Here is a 17850-nt window from a genome sequence, read left to right on the forward strand (position 1 = left end):
GGAGATACCGGAGCAGCAGCAGTTAGCCCTCCGAGCTATTCACTCAGCAGCCAGTTCACGAGGTGAGTTCCCTTTCAGTAGGAACGGGTCTAAGGCCACAATGCCGGCCCGTTTAGCTAGCAGTAGTATCCGGATTTTTATCTGATGCAGTAGTTAGCATGTTTGATGCCTTCGTGGCTCAGACAGGATTATGTGTGTTCATGTTAAGTGATACGTTTATGTTATGATCAGTCAGCTTCGGACTTCGGTTCGATGTAGGGGACAAGGTCCCAGTCAGCTTCGGACTTCGGTCCGATGTCAGCTTCGAACTTCGGTTCGATGTAGGGGAAAAGGTCCTAGTCAGCTTCGGACTTCGGTCCGATGTCAGCTTCGAACTTCGGTTCGATGTAGGGGACACGGTCCCAGTCAGCTTCGGACTTCGGTCCGATGTCAGCTTCGGTCTCCGGTCCGGTGTAGGGGACAAGGTCCCAGTCAGTCAGCTTCGGACTTCGGTCCGATGGAGGGGGCAAGGCCCCAGTATGTGCTTGATATATTATTGTATGGTATGTGGTAATTTGGGGGAGCTCACTAAGCTTCGTGCTTACAGTTTCAGTTTTGGTTTCAGGTACTTCCGCCAGCAGAGGGAAGAGCTCGGGATGATGGCATCGCACACACCACAGCTTCAGCTTTTATCCTGGGAGTTGATTTAGTTCTTGATTTTTATATGACATGGATATGATACAGTTTTCCGCACAGTGTTTTATTATTATTTTGAGATACATCATGTATGGTTTTATGATATGACACTCAGATTATGGTTTTTGGTTATGTTGAAAAATGAAAATTTTGGGTCGTATTTTTGGGTCGTTTCATAGTTGCTTGCCCACCAAGTAAAAATAAGATAAGCCTTGAAAGCCCATATCTTTGGACGATTTCAAGGATCCATATCCTCTAGATTTCTTCCAACCCATATGTAGGATAATCCTTACCCTACTTTGTAACTATCACATAATTACAATTCAGCCCCTCTAGTTTAATTAATACACTTGATCACAAAATTAATTCCTAATTAATTATTGACCAATATTAATTAAACAAATATGATTTCTCCTTTAATATATTATTCTTATAACATATTAATAAATCATAATAACCTCTTTCTCTATTATTTCTCCAGTCAAGTTGCTTTGGTGAAGGCAACCCAAAAGGACCATGCATAATCGGGTCAAGTACTTACCAAATATGGTTACGGGCTTAGACACTAATCCAACACTTCATTACATAAATATGCAACATTTTATCAATAACTTCTTTTTTGTCATTTAAATGTTTACATGAACACATCCATATATATAAAAACAATCTCACTTTGATACCTCCCATCAATTTCTACATTTGATAACGAATGTAAATGTAAAACCAACAGGGACTTGCAAAGGATGCCTATTATCAATTATTTTATAAACATCAAAAGCACAACATGAACTAAGAAACTGAAGTTGCAAAATGAATAAAAAATCAGCACATAAACAAACACATACAGACTATATACAACACATAAAGAGAAGTTTATAAAGCATGAAACTTAATGACAAGAAAAGTAAAAAACTTAAAGGAGACTTTATAGAAAAAAAAATCACCCTTACTTGCCACAAATGGTTGAAAACATCAGCAAGAAGATCAATCTAACCATGGAATCCACATGTTCTCTGATCATGACTTCGATAGTTCATCTACTAAAATGTAAGAATTGCAATTGAACTTTATTAGCATTTGAAAAGAGAATTAGGGTTTCAGAGAAGACGGCAAAGGGTTTAAAAAAGTTTTTGGACCATTTCTCGATTTGTGCATGTCATCCTTGCGTAGGGGCCATGCTAATCTTCTCTGTATCGTTCCAATTTTATCGGATGTCCTCGAAGGGACGACTATAGATGAAGAGCTTCGCCATATAAAGGAGTAGCAGGTTCTTCTTCTGGTCGATATGGGACGACGCGAGTTCTAAATGAACTAGTTTACTGTTGATGATCATATATTCTCAATGTCTTTAAAATTAGGGTTAATGACTTAGGAGGGTAATTAGGTTTCTAGTTTGTCCGTATTAGGTCACTAAGGTTTTTTTTGTACGTATTAGACCAATATGGTTGTTATTACCGTTTAGAAATAGTCATTTTTACCGGTTAAACATAAAGAAACCGGTAAAAAGGACTATTTCTAAACGGTAATAACAACCATATTGGTCTAATACGCACAAAACAAAACATTAGTGACCTAATATGGACAAACTAGAAACCTAATTACCCTCCTAAGTCATTATCCCTTCCTCTAACTTCTCTTCCACTCAGGAACACAAAATAATTTTTTTTCTTTCTCTTCTTTTCTCTCATTTGCTAAAACTCAAGAACTGGGCATAAAGGATCATCGCATTTCAAATCTTTGTTGCATTGTAGAGAGGCTTGGTTTCTGTCCAACAAAATCTAATCCTTAATCGTGACGTGTAACACCCTTGATCCATATATTTTCCAGTTTTACTCATTTAGTATGAAATTTGTTTGCAAATTGGTCCCTTAGCTCCTTAAGAGGAAAGCGTGCCTTTTGTGGGTACGTTGGGTGTATACTTATGTACGTTGGGCGTACGTGGTTGATACTTAAAACCTAATTTTTAAGGTTTGAGCCCTATTTAAACATCATTATCTCATTGAGACCCATTCATTCATCAGCCTCCATCCCCATTTTCGTCCCTAGCAAACTTTAATTCCTTGTGCGAGCCATTGTGAGATTAAAAGTGCATTTGTGGTGTTCTTGAAGGGAGGAGAAGGAAAAGAAACCATCTTGGAAGCTTAAGGCACTTTGGATCCAGAAGTTTTTCACCCTCAAAGCATCATTTGGAGGTATAAAGTCTGAAACTTGATGAGTATTTTCTTAGATCTTGTTAGCTTGGAGTTTGTGTTCATTTTTGGTGCCATAAGCTTGGTGTACATGAGTATGGCTTACTCTAACTCGTAAGGGTTGTCCTTATAGACGTATTTAGGTGTTTAGTACAATAAAAATGTGATCTTGCTCCCTTTCCTTTCTTCATGCATGAGATATGAGGTTTTGGTTTGTGTATTAAGTTAGGGTTTAGTTGATGGACCCTTTCTAGCATTGCAAAGTCATAAAGTTGGAAACTTTATAACTTAGAACGTTATTTGGAACTAGATCTGAGTTTTGGACGTGGTGTCTTAATAGATTAATCACTTAATAAAAAGGAAAATGTGGCAGCCGGGTACGTTGGGCGTACATGATGGTATGTTGCACGTACCTGGTCGTGACCCTCTAATTTGGCCAAGAGAGTGCACTACGATAGGTGTAGTGGTTGAGTACGTTGTGCATACTCAGTCTTAGTTGACTCTGTTGAGTTTTACTTTTGACCTTCGACCATAATTTTGACCAAATTTGACTTAGGAACATTTTGGGTATTTTGAGTTGTAGTTTGAGTTTAGGTCACTACTTGTTGTATAGGTGACCTGTATAGTTGACTTTTGGAGCAATGTTCCTTTTGCTATTTTTCAGACTGTAAGGTGAGTTTCCTTACTGTACTTGTGTGTCGAAGGAACCAATACTGACCCATTCGGTTATGTATCCTGATATATAGGATGTTGATATGTTGTAATGATCTATTAGATTTGCATCATTATTTGTTTGCTAGTTATATGTTTATCTGTTGCATATGTTGACATAATGTGGTTGGTTTGAGGCAATACTACTTTGTACGGAAGGTAATAATCCCGGGAGCAAACCAGACATAAGTTGTGGGCCGAAAAGGTAACCCAGACTTATGTTATGGGCTCGAGAGTAAGTTAGGCACAAGTTGTGGATCGTAAAGGCAAGCCAGACTTATGTTATGGGCTCGGGAGCAATCCAGACATGAGATGTGGGACAGAAAGGCAAGCCAAACTCATGTTGTGGGCTCAGGGGTAATCCAGCCTGATGGTTGTGGACCCAATATGCATGTTGTTATATGTTTGTATGGTGGTACTTTAGGGGAACTCACTAAGCTTTGGCTTACCATTTAAGTTTTATGTTTCAGGTATTTCAGATGATCGGGGGAAAGCAAATGCGTGATCGTACAGATCATTTGATGACATGTTTTTGAGATGTTATGATACATTGATTTTGGAACATTTATATTTGATCTTGGGTTATTATGATTTGGATTGATTGAAAATAATGATTTCTCCTTGATTAAAAATAAAAATTTTTATTAGGATTTATGGGATGTTACATGACGACTTGTAGAATGTCAATATTCCACCATCTATCGATTACTTTCTAAATAAAGCAAACGATATTGATTGAAAATAATGATTTCTCGTTGATTAAAAATAAAATAAAAAAATTATTAGGATTTATAGGATGTTACATGACGACTTGTAGAATGTCAATATTCCACCATCTATCGATTACTTTCTAAATAAAGCAAGCGACATAGTAAAAAAAAGAAAGATATTACCGGGTGTATCAATTTGAAAATCGGCACACCATACAAAATAAATAGTCAATATACATCATCTTTTATCCAAATTGTATTTATAAACACTAGGTGCAATAATCATGTATTACATGAGTTCATTTAAAAGAAAAGATAAATATGAAATTTTAAATATTTGAAAAGTTTGAATTTATATTAATAATAAGAAAATTATTGAACTATTAAAGTTAAAGTGTTTTTTTCTCTTTTAAATTTAAACAAATAATTTAGATAAATAAACAAAAAAAAACTAATAAAGCTTTAATTTAGAAATTTAGAAATTAGAAGGAAAGTCAATTAATGAAATTGATATGTATTTATTTTAATTATTACATTTAAATATTACGTTGAATTTAATAAAATATTAAAAACCCATAAAATGACATATGAAAAAAAAATTAATTTAAAATAACCACAAAATATCATATAACAATACTAATAAAATATGACATGTGGCAAAAAAAATATTTATTTATTAAAATAGATTTTACCTTAACTACGAGTTTCTTTCATCACGTAGTGTCTTCCTCCACCATTAAAGTAGCATCTTCAATTACATCCCTTAATATTGATTCATTAAGTTAGTTGTAAGAAAATAACTATTTTATTGTAGTTTATTGTTTGGAAAAATTATTATAATAATTTATTTGAAGTTATGAACTAATTTATTAACTATTTTTTTCATAAACTACTTTAAGATTGTTTTTATAAACTTATGGAGTTTTTTCAAACATATTTCATATATGCAAACCATATATATATTATTTTTTCTTTTAAATATATCTCATATTTTCGATGTCTAGTTATGTCATTCACATTCGCAATCTAATTTATAAACTATTTTTTACAAAGCACGATTAATTACTAAATCCGTTTTTCAATTATCAATTGGCTTTTCCATTCTAATAAATAATAATTATTTATTTCACTTGTTATGCTCCCATTCATTATGTCATATGTTATTTTATGATAACCTTAGATTAAATTATATTCATTTGTTATTTTGTGTTTGTTTCTATTTTATTAGACTATAGGGCATGGACAACGCCCTATCCTGTTTTTCTGAGTTGGCACCCAAAAACACCGACATAACAACTATAATACCAGACTCCATCGCGTTTTCAGGCGATATGTTATTGTGCGTTATACTGACGACGGGAGGAAACAACTATGTTTGACTTGCAATTGGTCTAATCTCATTGTTGAGGAACGGTCGCAAAGTAAAAAAAAAAAAAAGATATTTTTTCAATTTAAATCACATATAAATACACAAAAACAACACCAATTTTACCACTCTTCTTTTCCTGCTTTCTATTTCATATAAACTTTTAATATTTCTAAACAAAAAAAAATGGATCCGTTTGATCCTTTTCAAACGTTCAACGATGATAACCACGACGATGATATCTTTGTGACTATGATGTACTGGTATTCTACATGCATGCTACTACAACCAGATCATGCTCAACTACTCACACGACATGCATCGTTAAACAAAAATCACAAACAAGGGCATAGACGTCTAGTTAACGATTATTTTGCGGATAATTGTGTCTGCCAACCTAGCGATTTCAAAAGAAGGTTTCGTATGCGAAAAAATATGTTTGAACGGATAGTCAACACATTGGAAAACATGTATCTTTTCTTTCAAGTTTTGTAAATTATAATGTAGCTTTTAGATAAAATAAATACATATTTTTACCTATGAAATGGGTATATGTTTAGGCATGACTTTTTCCACCTAATGTATGGTGCTAAAGGTAAGAGAGGTTTCATAGGGTTACATAAATGTGTTGTGGCAATTAAACTTATGGCTACGAGGGAGTCACCCGATTCTATTGACGATTATACGAGAATGTTCGAGAGAATTGCACGAGAAATTTTGTATAGATTGTCAAGAGGTGTTGTCGAAACCTTCAGTGACAAATACTTGAGCAAACCTTCAATGAATGATATATAACAACTATATACAACGCATGAACGAAAACATGGTTTTTCAGGTATGATTGGAAGAATTGATTGCATAAAGCGGACATGGAGAAATTGTCACGTGGCGTGGAAATGCAAATACACAAGTTGTCATCATGGAGTGCCTCCGTTGGTATTAGAGGTTGTTGTTTCTCAAGACTTATGGATTTGACATGCTTTTTTCAGGGTTGCGGGTTCTTATAACGATGTACACGTTATTGATCAGTCACTAATATTCGAGGATCTTATATCAGGAAAGGCACTAGGTGCTTATTTCACAGTGAGTGAGCATGAGTATAAGTTTGAGTATTACCTTACAGATGGAATATATCCACCGTATTCCACGTTTGTGAAGTAGACGTTTCAAAACCCAGTAGACCCAAGAGACAAATTTTTCAAGAGAAGACAAGAAGGAGCACATAATGATATTAAACGTGATTTTGGAGTTTTAAAATCAAAATGGTACATAGTTCAACATGCGACACAAACATATGAGTAATGAGTTAGCAATTCTACGAGATATTATGTATGCATGTATCATAATGCATAACATTGTGATTGAAGATAAATGACGAAATACTACAGAGTATTCGCCTACGGAACCTAGACATGTGCAACTTCAAACAGGGATGACGGAATATTTACACAAAGTAATTGATATTCAACACCAAGAAAAACACAAACAACTTCGAGAAAACTTACAGATTATATATACGATGGTAACGAAGATGAATACTTTAGAGGAAAAAATGTAATTATTTTGTCTTCTAATGTTTTTTTATTACATGTTTTTATCCTTTGTTGTATTTAAAAAAAATTTGTGTAAGTTAGGATTTATTAAAATATCATGTTTTATTAATTTATTTGTTTTTTTATAATCATTCACAAAAAAACAAAAATAAAATAAAATAAATGATGATTTGGAAATTAGATTGTGTTATAACCTATGCTATCAATAGCGGTGCTATAACATTTTGCGGTGTTACCGAACCACTATTTTGAAATAGCGTTACAAATAGCGGTGACGCTATTAACCGCTATTTACCGTGAACCTCATCAGCGCTATAGCGACGCTACACCTGCTTTTACAATTTTGTACATATTAGACTACTTTGACAATGAAAAAAACAATTGTATGTTATTTTAATATTAAATCTTTATTTTTTTTAACTAGTCTACTACACTTTTGTCTCAATAAGTCCAAATAATAAATATAATTAATTACAAACTACAAAGCAACAAATAACGACTTCCCTTTTTCGTCTATTTTAGTACTTAGAAACCACGAACGAGTTAAGTTGCGATGACATTTTGACACTTTTTAGTGTTCATATTACTATATTAGAATATTAAATGTAGATTATGTGATGTTTTTATACGATTTTTTATGATATTAATTATATATAGTATTAATAATGTAATATATAAATTTTGTATAAATATATAATAAAAATTATACATAATATTAGAAAAACGGTATACCATTGCTATACTAACGCGATTTCAAATAACGACATGTGACCGCTCTTGAAATTTCGACCGCGATAACTGCTTAGGTTATAACATGTTAGACCAAACCCATCTCCATTCCCCCCCATAAATGGAGTAAAAAATGGAGTAAATAGTATTTCATCTCCAACCCTACTCCATTTTCTATCCCATTTTTACCCCAAAAAATATATTCCTAGAATATTCCATTTTTATAACTTATATATATATATATATATATATATATATATATATATATATATATATATATATATATATATATATATATATATATCGTCAAATATACTCATCTACTAATTAAACTCTATATTTATGATTAATTAATATATATATATATATATATATATATATATATATATATATATATATATATATATATATATATATATATATATATATATATATATAACATGATATTATAAATATTAAATATTGCATTTAAATTATAATTAGTAGATAAAATAAATTAGAAATGTATAAAATAAAAATAAGAGAGACTAAAATTGTCAACCAAATTTCACCTCCATTTTTAGAGATATGAATAGTATTCCCCCATATATGGGGGAATACTATTAATATCTTCAAAAATGGAGGTGAAAATGAGATAGGATTGGAAAAAAATGAGGGAAGAAATGGAGTTTAGGGTGGGTTGGAGATGCCCTTGTTAGAGTTTATCATTTTCATACTTTGTGTTATAACATCATATATATAACTAGGATGATGAGGTGATAACTTTTTAGTATGGTAACATGTTGTTCACACTCATCAAGCTTAAATTATATATAATATTTAAATATAGTAAACGTAATAATAAATACATATCATATCAGTAATATAATTTTCTTATAATTTCTAAAATTTTAAATTAAATCTAATTATTTTAATTGTTTATTTATTTAAATTTAAAAAGAGAAATAAACACAATTAATTATTTTTCTTTTTACAAATTCAAACTTTCTAAATTTTTAGATATTCATAATTATTTTTATTTTTCTAAATAAATTCATATAATAAATATGTCTCACAAGTAATCATTTAATATACATTCATTTTAAAAAGAATAAAAATTAAACTTATCATGTTTATTTATTCGAATATAGGTAGCCTTTTGTGGGATCTACCGATCAATAATTGTACAAACTTTAAATTTATTTTACAAAATATAACATTTAAATAACATGTTCTTTAGTAAAAGAAAAAAAAAAAACGTCACTAATAAATCGATACCGGAAACGTCTATATTTAACACAATTTAGAATACTTAAAAAAAACAAATTCATCCCTTATCTTGTAACAGTTGTGGATAAACATTTTATTAGAATGCTGCTTATAAACTAATGTTTAGTAGAACTCAGAAAATAAAACAAAGGTAATATATTATCTTTGCTTGAATACGAGGGAGTAAAACTGTAATAAGCCAAAAGGTTTAGGCATAAAAATACATTACATTGGATACTACGAAGTACGAACCCATATCACAAGAATAGAGAATGAAAAAACCGAGGGGTTGTATGTGAAATATACAAAACTAGAAGTACTTATCTATAAGTTCTATCATTTTACAACTATTTTTAGAAAGCTTTGGAAATAACAATTATGCCCTCACCATTACCATTAGTATTTACCAGTCCCCTGGTCCTGGTTACTTTAGTGCAGGCTTCATCAAGTGAACTAAAACACCCTCCGTTAGATTAAAGTCAAATAGATCTTGACCGTTGCTGTATCGCAGGTCCATATCCTAGCCCTACACCCCCTTCCACTCTATCATTTCCACTACTCTGACCGGAATGATTCAATGGAAAGGCGACCGGCGTGGGACACCTTTTCGGCGGTTCCCCAATAATTCCGACGGCTGTGAATTAACTGGGAGACATGCCGCCGCACGAATTGCCGACTTGGAGCTTCTCTTTTTCCTCACAATCTCAGTGGTGGCGGTGGATGCAATTGTCCGGCAGTCGAATCCACCGCCGGGAGCCCCGCAGCTCGCGCTAGACCCAGATGAAGTCCGCAGAGAAATGAACGGTTCAAGAACCGAATCAGGCGTCATTAAACCGTCGTCAAATCCTAGCTCCGGCAACGTGAGCACCTCGCAGTCGTGTAAGTATTCAGACATCATTCCCTCGCTTCGGAGGATATGACTAATCTATATATATAACAAAAACAAAATACAACAAATATCATTCGAATTTCATATTTCTGATAAATTTAAATGCCAATAAATTTCAAATTATAAGGTTGATATTTAAAAATATATACATTATAAATAAGTAGAGAGAGAATGAACATTGATCACTATCAGTAAGCAAGAATACGAACAAAAAGAAATACTACAACTTTTGTCGAAAATAAATTAGGGTTTACATATGCATTGCAGACAGACATACGTACGTGTCTGTATGTATATACACACATATATGCGACAAGTTTGGAATTTTCAACACATTTTTCAAATTTGTGAGAAAATAACCCAAGCCCATTTAAGGAAACATTAAAATATCAAACCGCTTCACGTTTTAATTTCAATTACAAAAATGTGACGCATTTAAGGTTCATGTTTACAAATATACCAACATACAATTAATATATATATATATATATATATATATATATATATATATATATATATATATATATATATATATATATATATATATATATATATAGAGAGAGAGAGAGAGAGAGAGAGAGAGAGAGGAAACCTTGCAGAAGATAGAGCAGAAGAGATATGGGTCTTGCAGAGCTCTGTCACAGCTGATGCAGCCATTGTTTATGTTTCTACATGCTCTAGTTTGAGGCCTTGGATTTAAAAACACAACTTTCGCACTGTTTGTTGTATAAGACTGTAGAGAGAGAGAGAGAGAGAGAGAGAGAGAGATTAGACACAAAAAATGAAATAAAAATTGATCAATTGAAGAACATGAAAAAGGTGACCAAACAAGAAGACGAAATTTATAATTAAATTTAAGTACATAAACTCTCACCTGAACATAAGAACAATCCATTAATTTCTCAGCATCTCCAACCCTAATAACGTCATGATACACATACCTCCTTATCTACGTACACAACAATATATAATTAACATTAAATTCAAAAGAAATGAAGGAATTTATTTCGATTCGTGAATTGTAATTTGAAAAACCTGTAGGAGACGATGAGAGCCATGAGGGGTGAGACAGTGAGGGCAAATACCCTCGCAACAATCAAGACAGAATATGTTTTTCTCGTTCTTTTTTGCATCTTGGTGAATTATGCAAGCATTGTAGAATTTTTCAGAGAGAAGAGATTCGAGCCATGGAGGTAAGTTTGTCGAACATGATGATTCCTCCTGCAAATTATGAGTTGAAAAACATCAGACTTGATGAAACTTTCATTCAAGAAACTGGAAATTAAATTGAAGAAACCCACCATTTTTTCTTCAAGAACAGAAGTCGATAATTGGTAGGGTTTTGATGAAGATGAAGAACAACGAAGGTCTGGCTATGGCTATGGCGATGGAGAGATTTTAGAGAGAGAAAGAGAAGCGGCGCCTGCTGCAGAAAAGAAGCTAATATTATGGAGGAGGACTCTCCAATATTTAAAAAAGGTCTGCCTTTTTGGCTTCTTCTTGTAGACTTGGTGTAGTGTGTGTTTTTATTATTACAGATAAAATTATTTTTAATGTTTATACCGAATATTTTTATGAGTATTAATTAAACTATAAATTTTCCAATTCCCTTTATTAATTTATTTAAGAGATCTCTTTATTTAATACAAGTGACAAGAATCGAACCTAAGACATGATGTTTAAGTGAGACATCAAATCCGTTAAATTGACCACTAGGTCAACCCTAAAATGTTAATCTATAGATTTTTTGAGGATGATGTTTAATAAGATCTCTAATAGGACAAAATGAAATTTGGTTAAACTAATATGGTGGGATTTGATGATATGGCACTTTAATTCTACGGCTTAGGAAATGATATACTAGTTGAATTAATAAACCAAAAAATATTCAAAGTTTAACAATTGTTTTGATATTTTGTTGAAATTGGTAGATTTTGTAGTGGAAAATGGAGACGTATTGTGTCCTGCAGTGTAAGGGAGACATTTTGTGTTAATTTGACCAATACTGCATGTTTTCTTTATGGGAAATGATACAATTTCTTTTAAAAAGTAATATTTTTTAAATAATATGTTAGAACTATTTATTACTTTATTATATAAAAATCTTGGTATATGTATTTACGTAAACGTAAAAGTCATTACTTTAACAAAATAAATAAATAAATAAATAAATAAATAAATAAATAATAACTCGTATTGCATTATATAGAAAATTATTAATCCAACCATTTTGCCTAAGAACTTTTCGTTTTTTAGCCAAAAATTTAGAAAAAATTCCATTTTAGCTATTGAAAACTACGTTTTGCATGACTATTTTTAGCTATTTATAAAATTTTAACTATTAATCAAGAAATAATTAGAGATTTTGGCTTGATTAGTTATCGATTCCGTTCTTTATAGATAGACAAAGAAAATATAAGATGAAAAGTTAAAAAAAAAAATCACAAATTTTGTTTCTTAACGTCTCCGATCAATGCGATTCATTTGTTATGGTCAATATTTTCCCATAACTTGGCATGATGCCTTTCCTTTCACATGAATACGTATAATACATACAATTGGACAGAATACATACAATTTGGCTATAAGGTATAATGGTCCACATAATAAACAATATAAAATGCAATGCATGAGTACGCTAACAGCCCCATAGTCGGAACGAGAGGCCTCAAACGGACGTTTAGACTAGATCTGAAGTCAAGGAAAAGAGAGGACGATAGACATTTGATGAAGATATTCGCGTGTGGAAATGAAGATGGAACATGAAGTACCCGAATATGGTCCAATGTGACTTTGTCTCGCACAAAGTGAATGTCAATCTCGATATGTTTGGTGCGTTGGTGCTGAACATGATTCATCAAAAAATAAACAATACTGACATTATCGCAATATATCAAAGTTGCCATGAGGAGAGGATAATATAACTCTCACAGGAGATTGTGAAGCCAACTTTTTTCTACTACAACATTCACAACACCCCGATACTCGACTTCGACACTAGACCAAAATATCGTACCATGCCGCTTAGAGGTCTAGGACAGAAGATTCTGGCCAAGAAACACGTAATAAATTCCTCGAAGTAGATCGCCTAGAGGTGGGGCATCTTGCCCAATCAACCCACAAGATGGAGATACATACATATGTAGACCATGATGAAGAGTACCTCGAATGTAGCGTAGGATCCGTTTGAGAGCTGAGAAATGAGGCTCTTGAGGGTCATGCATGTAGATGTTGGGTTTTTATTCAAAAATTAGTTTAAAAAATAAGAGATTTTAGGAACGGAAGACTTTAAAATTAGAATAAACATAAAACTAGTTCATACCTATCATGGATCTTCTTGCAAAGCTTGAAAAGAAAACAACAACCAAAGAAGAAGAAGAAGAACATAACAACCTTTGTAGTTGTGAATCCTCAAGGAGAGGCTAGAAAGTTGATAAACAATGAACGGACCTTTAAGATACCAACAATAATCCAACTTGATTTAAGCTGCTAGTCTTGTAAAACTCTTAAGCTCTTAATCTTTAAGTTCATATCTAAAGTATGAACTTAAAACGAGCATTTACAAGTAACTAAAACTCCAAGCTATTGCATGAAAGAGATGCGAGAAAAGGAAGAGAGAAATCCACATTTTTTTTGTCATCAATAATAACAAAAAATGAAAGCCTTTTGCATGATACAAAAGTCAAGGTATTAACCGGAAGGTCTTAACACTTTAAGACCTACCATGTCCCTAATGTTCTATACTCCATCAAGTAGTCCATGCATGCTTTCTTTAGAGTGAGTTCTTGTGATTAAATAAATGCAAAATCCATACCCTTTGTCCCCACGAGAACCTATGGTTCTAAGAGTAAAAATGAAAGCAACATTATAAATTTTATAAACTTCTTTTATAAAATAAAAACCTTAACCTTTTGATAAAAAAACAAAAAGTTCTGATGGTCCAAAAAGTTGTATACGATTTAATAAATCATACCATATGATATATTATGTTACTTGCTAATGAAATTTAATATTTCCATGGATAATTTTCAATTAATTATAAGAGTTTATTGAATATTTATTAAAATCAATTTCTAATAAATAATCAATCTAAGAGAATATTTTAATTTAATCGTGAATTTTTTATAACATAGTTATCACAGTACAACGAGTGAGAAGGCAACAGACAACAAGATGTGTCGCTTAGTCTTTTTGTATAGTAAAACCAATTATTTTGAAGACTACATCTATAGATCTAAAGGATATAACATTGATATGCATGATTGTTGTAACAATAAATAAGATCAAAAGATTTTATAATAATGAGATGAATTACAGACAAGAACAATAAAGATCAAACGTGTGCTGAATGCTTAGATTAAATGACTCTAGAAGAGTTCTCAAGAACTTATCTGAAAGAGCATACGACAATTAGGGTTACAAAACGTTAACCCTAAAGATACATCCATGCACAATATTTGTAGTCTAAGCTACTAAGTAGATCCAAGAATGGACATGCCTAAACCGGAATAAATAAGACTATACTAGCACATATTTGACACAACATTATTAAACCCAACAATCTCCCCCTTTGTGTCAAATTCCGAAGGAGAGTCTTCACTATTGCCTTCTCTGTGCGTTGAATAATTTGGGCATCAAATTCAGAAGGACGTTTCGGACACAAAGATACCAAGTAATCATATCCGAGAAGCATTTCAGATCAGTTGTTTTGTTCGCCTTGCAAGTTTCAACCATTGTGAGAATAATCTTCAGAGCAGTGGTTGAGTAGAGATGTTTGTCTCTCATAAAAGAACATACTCTTATGAAAATTTTCACTAGACTTTTGATTATACGCAACACTCCAGTGCTCTTTCTGAATAACTCCCAACTTCATCTTCTTAACGTCCCGAGGCTGCTCTTCGGGTTCCAAAATGGGCTTTTTCTACGACACCAACGCTATTTCCACATCCACCTTCACAATCTCCAAGACATAGCAGATAAGCATCCTTTTCAGATGGGCAACGATGGGTTCGTATTTCTTCTCATCTTTCATGACAATGTTGAACAATGAGATCCAATCATACGGATTCACAAACGGCATGTCTACCAAAGTAAATTCATCCAACACTTTATTGGTTCCCTAAAACCCCTTGAATCTTATGTTCACAAAATCTTCAGTAGGTACAGCCGAGCAAACCTTCAACCCCATAATCCTCTTCACGCTCCAAGACTCATATTGAGGCTTGGCATACTTCAAGTAAAAATTAAAGAGTTTCAGATTCACCGCTTTGTCGAAAATCTGAGCGTTTTCTATCTTCTCAAAGCATCGAAACAGAAAATCCCTGGGAGTAATACAAAAATCAAGTTGAGAATCCGCTTCATTATTTAGATCGAAAGATACAAAAGGCTCAAGCCAATAAACGTTTAGAGCATCAATGGATTCTCTGTGAGTTCTATCAATTGACCATGGAGGAAAAAGTGACTTCTGAGTTTCAAGTGTCACTTTTGCAGTTCTAGACTCCGCTTCTTGTGCTTCCAACTTCTTACAAAGATTCAGAAGATCATCAAATTCTTTTTCTTTCTTCTTTCTTACAAGATTTTAGATGTTGAGAGCTCATCATCATCATCACCATCAACAACAACCTTCTCTTATCCTTTGTTTGATGTAGAAGCTTCATTACCCTTTTGATCATTTGCCTTCGGTTTTTGTTCTTGTTCTTTTTCATGTTCACTAGTGTCTTGAGCTACTTGGGGTTCTTCTTTGTCTCCCCCCTTGTTTTGGAAGAGCACCACTTCTCGAAACACCTTTTATTTGATTTAGCTTTGCAAACACTGGTTGATGTTTATCCGAAAGATGTTGTCTAACAGAGACTGTGAACATAGAGTCACGAGTCTCAACAAGCCGTTGCAAATACAGATTAATTTCGGAAATACAACTTTTGACAATTGTTTTCTCATATTTCAAATCATCCATATGCTTGTTGGCATATTGCAACTTTATCGAAATGACCCTGGCCTTTTGAGTCTTTTCTGCCAAATGATCCATGATCTTGTTTTCTGTGGCCAAGTCCTCCTGCAAGTTTTCTATCTTTGAAAGAACAAAGATGGTCAGTTCAACATTGTCGACCTTTATCTCTGAATGAACAACAGAAAGATCCTCCTTCTCAGCTTGCAGAGAATTCCGAAACCCGACAATAACTTTATTTACGGCTTCGTTGTTGGAGTTAAACGAATATATGGACTCATCCATAAATTTTTTGCACTTCTTGATATAGTTTTTTTGACTTTTGCGGTCGTTTCGGAAACGGTACGTTCGGAAGCCTAAATCACCTTGATAGATTCCTCAAGGGCTTTTGCATTCTTTTTCGTTAACATCTCCATAATGGTCTTGTGGGTTGTCAACAGATACTCCTAGTTGGGCGAGGACGAAGATTTGGAAGACTCCAAGAGAGTATCCAATTTCTCATTTAGTTGCTTGAACTACCCTTTCGTCATAGGGGCATCATCATCATCACTATTGACATGGATTGTGAAGGGACTGAAAACAAAGTCTGTAAAATTCTCCTGATCATCGCCAAAAAGGATGTTTGGATTGTCATCACGTAATGGAGAAGCTGTAGAGGTTCCTGGACCCATTGTAACACCAAAATTAACATCTGCCCCCGTATCAGATACGTTGACATGAATGTCAGAAGTGTGTACCTCCTTCGAAACGGACTTGGTGATATTGACTTCTAGTGTACTGGTTACTATTGTTGTAGTAGTAGAGGTTGAATATGTAAAGAAAGGTGTAGAAAGAGGAGTGGAGATATGTGGAAGTGAAAATCCAACATAAATCTTTGGTGGAAGTGGTGGGATAGACAATATCAGAATTGTGGTTGTCATATGTGAGGAGGGTGGAGTGTTCATCTGGAAATCATCTGAAAAAGGAACAAAAGAAGGAGGTAGAGTGGATACCTTTAGAATTTAGTCAATATAAACAGGTTCTGAAGTTGCAGCAGTATACTCAACTTCATTCTGAACTGTGGCATTCTCTTGAATTTCCGAAACCGTTTGGGATTCCGAGTCCTCCTGAGCAACTGGAGATGGATATCTCGATTTCCTAGCCTGCTTCTTGACCTTCTTTGGAGTTTTTGCTACGTCAAAAGGAGCAACTTTTGCTTTTTGCTTGCCTCCCCTCTTCAGTTTGTTACCTTCCTTGAGTATCTTTCGTAATTCCTCTGTCATTGGGCGAACACTAGATGTAGGCAACTTACAATATTCGTTCACAATCGCATTGTCTGTAGGAACTTTTACTAACATCACTTCTGGAATAGATCCAACAAAGCTGAATTTTCTTGGACCGAACATCATGAATGTTGATGTTTGTAGAAACATGAATAGCAGCAATTACTGAATTCTCCACCAGTGGAACCTTGAAGTGGCCTAGGGCGCATTTAACCACAATAGACCAAAAGCGAGCACATGAGATCTCCATGTGGCGAATGGTGGAAACTATGCTTTGGATGAGCTGAGTCCACAAGTTAGAACCAAAATTAAGATTTACTCCAGGGTAGAGGTCATAGATAATAGTATAAAACAACCTACTTGCGTTGTTAGAGCCTGCAACTCTTTCAGAAAAGCTCTTAAACAGGAGAGTGAAAAGCTCATTCCACATTGGAGGAAGAAAGGGCTTCCTAAACTTTGACAATCAGGAAATATCTCAATTGTATCCCATCTGGTAAAAATATTGATGAGTGCATAAGTTGAAATTGATTCTGGGTCCACAAGTCCTTCAAATGAAGCAAACCCTAAAATTCTG

The 17850-nt window shown here is 33.4% G+C and overlaps 1 protein-coding gene and 1 non-coding gene across 2 annotated transcripts; both read right to left on the reverse strand.

The window, feature by feature from the left end:
* Positions 1 to 1799: 1799 nt before the first annotated feature.
* On the reverse strand, positions 1800 to 1902 carry LOC111891831 (U6 spliceosomal RNA). The gene has a single exon (XR_002850332.1). It is a non-coding gene; the product is annotated as a U6 spliceosomal RNA (small nuclear RNA).
* Positions 1903 to 9322: 7420 nt separating this feature from the next.
* Positions 9323 to 11674, reverse strand: LOC111891829 (protein RGF1 INDUCIBLE TRANSCRIPTION FACTOR 1). Its single transcript, XM_023887893.3, has 5 exons — positions 11372 to 11674; positions 11106 to 11291; positions 10945 to 11019; positions 10663 to 10803; positions 9323 to 10106 (listed from the first exon to the last, which is right to left on the reverse strand). The coding sequence occupies exons 1-5, from the start codon at positions 11372 to 11374 to the stop codon at positions 9756 to 9758; spliced, it is 756 nt and encodes a 251-aa protein (XP_023743661.2). The 5' UTR covers positions 11375 to 11674; the 3' UTR covers positions 9323 to 9755.
* Positions 11675 to 17850: the final 6176 nt, after the last annotated feature.

The sequence above is a fragment of the Lactuca sativa genome, chromosome 4 (genome assembly GCF_002870075.4).
Source record: "Lactuca sativa cultivar Salinas chromosome 4, Lsat_Salinas_v11, whole genome shotgun sequence".
Classification (NCBI taxonomy): domain Eukaryota; kingdom Viridiplantae; phylum Streptophyta; class Magnoliopsida; order Asterales; family Asteraceae; genus Lactuca; species Lactuca sativa.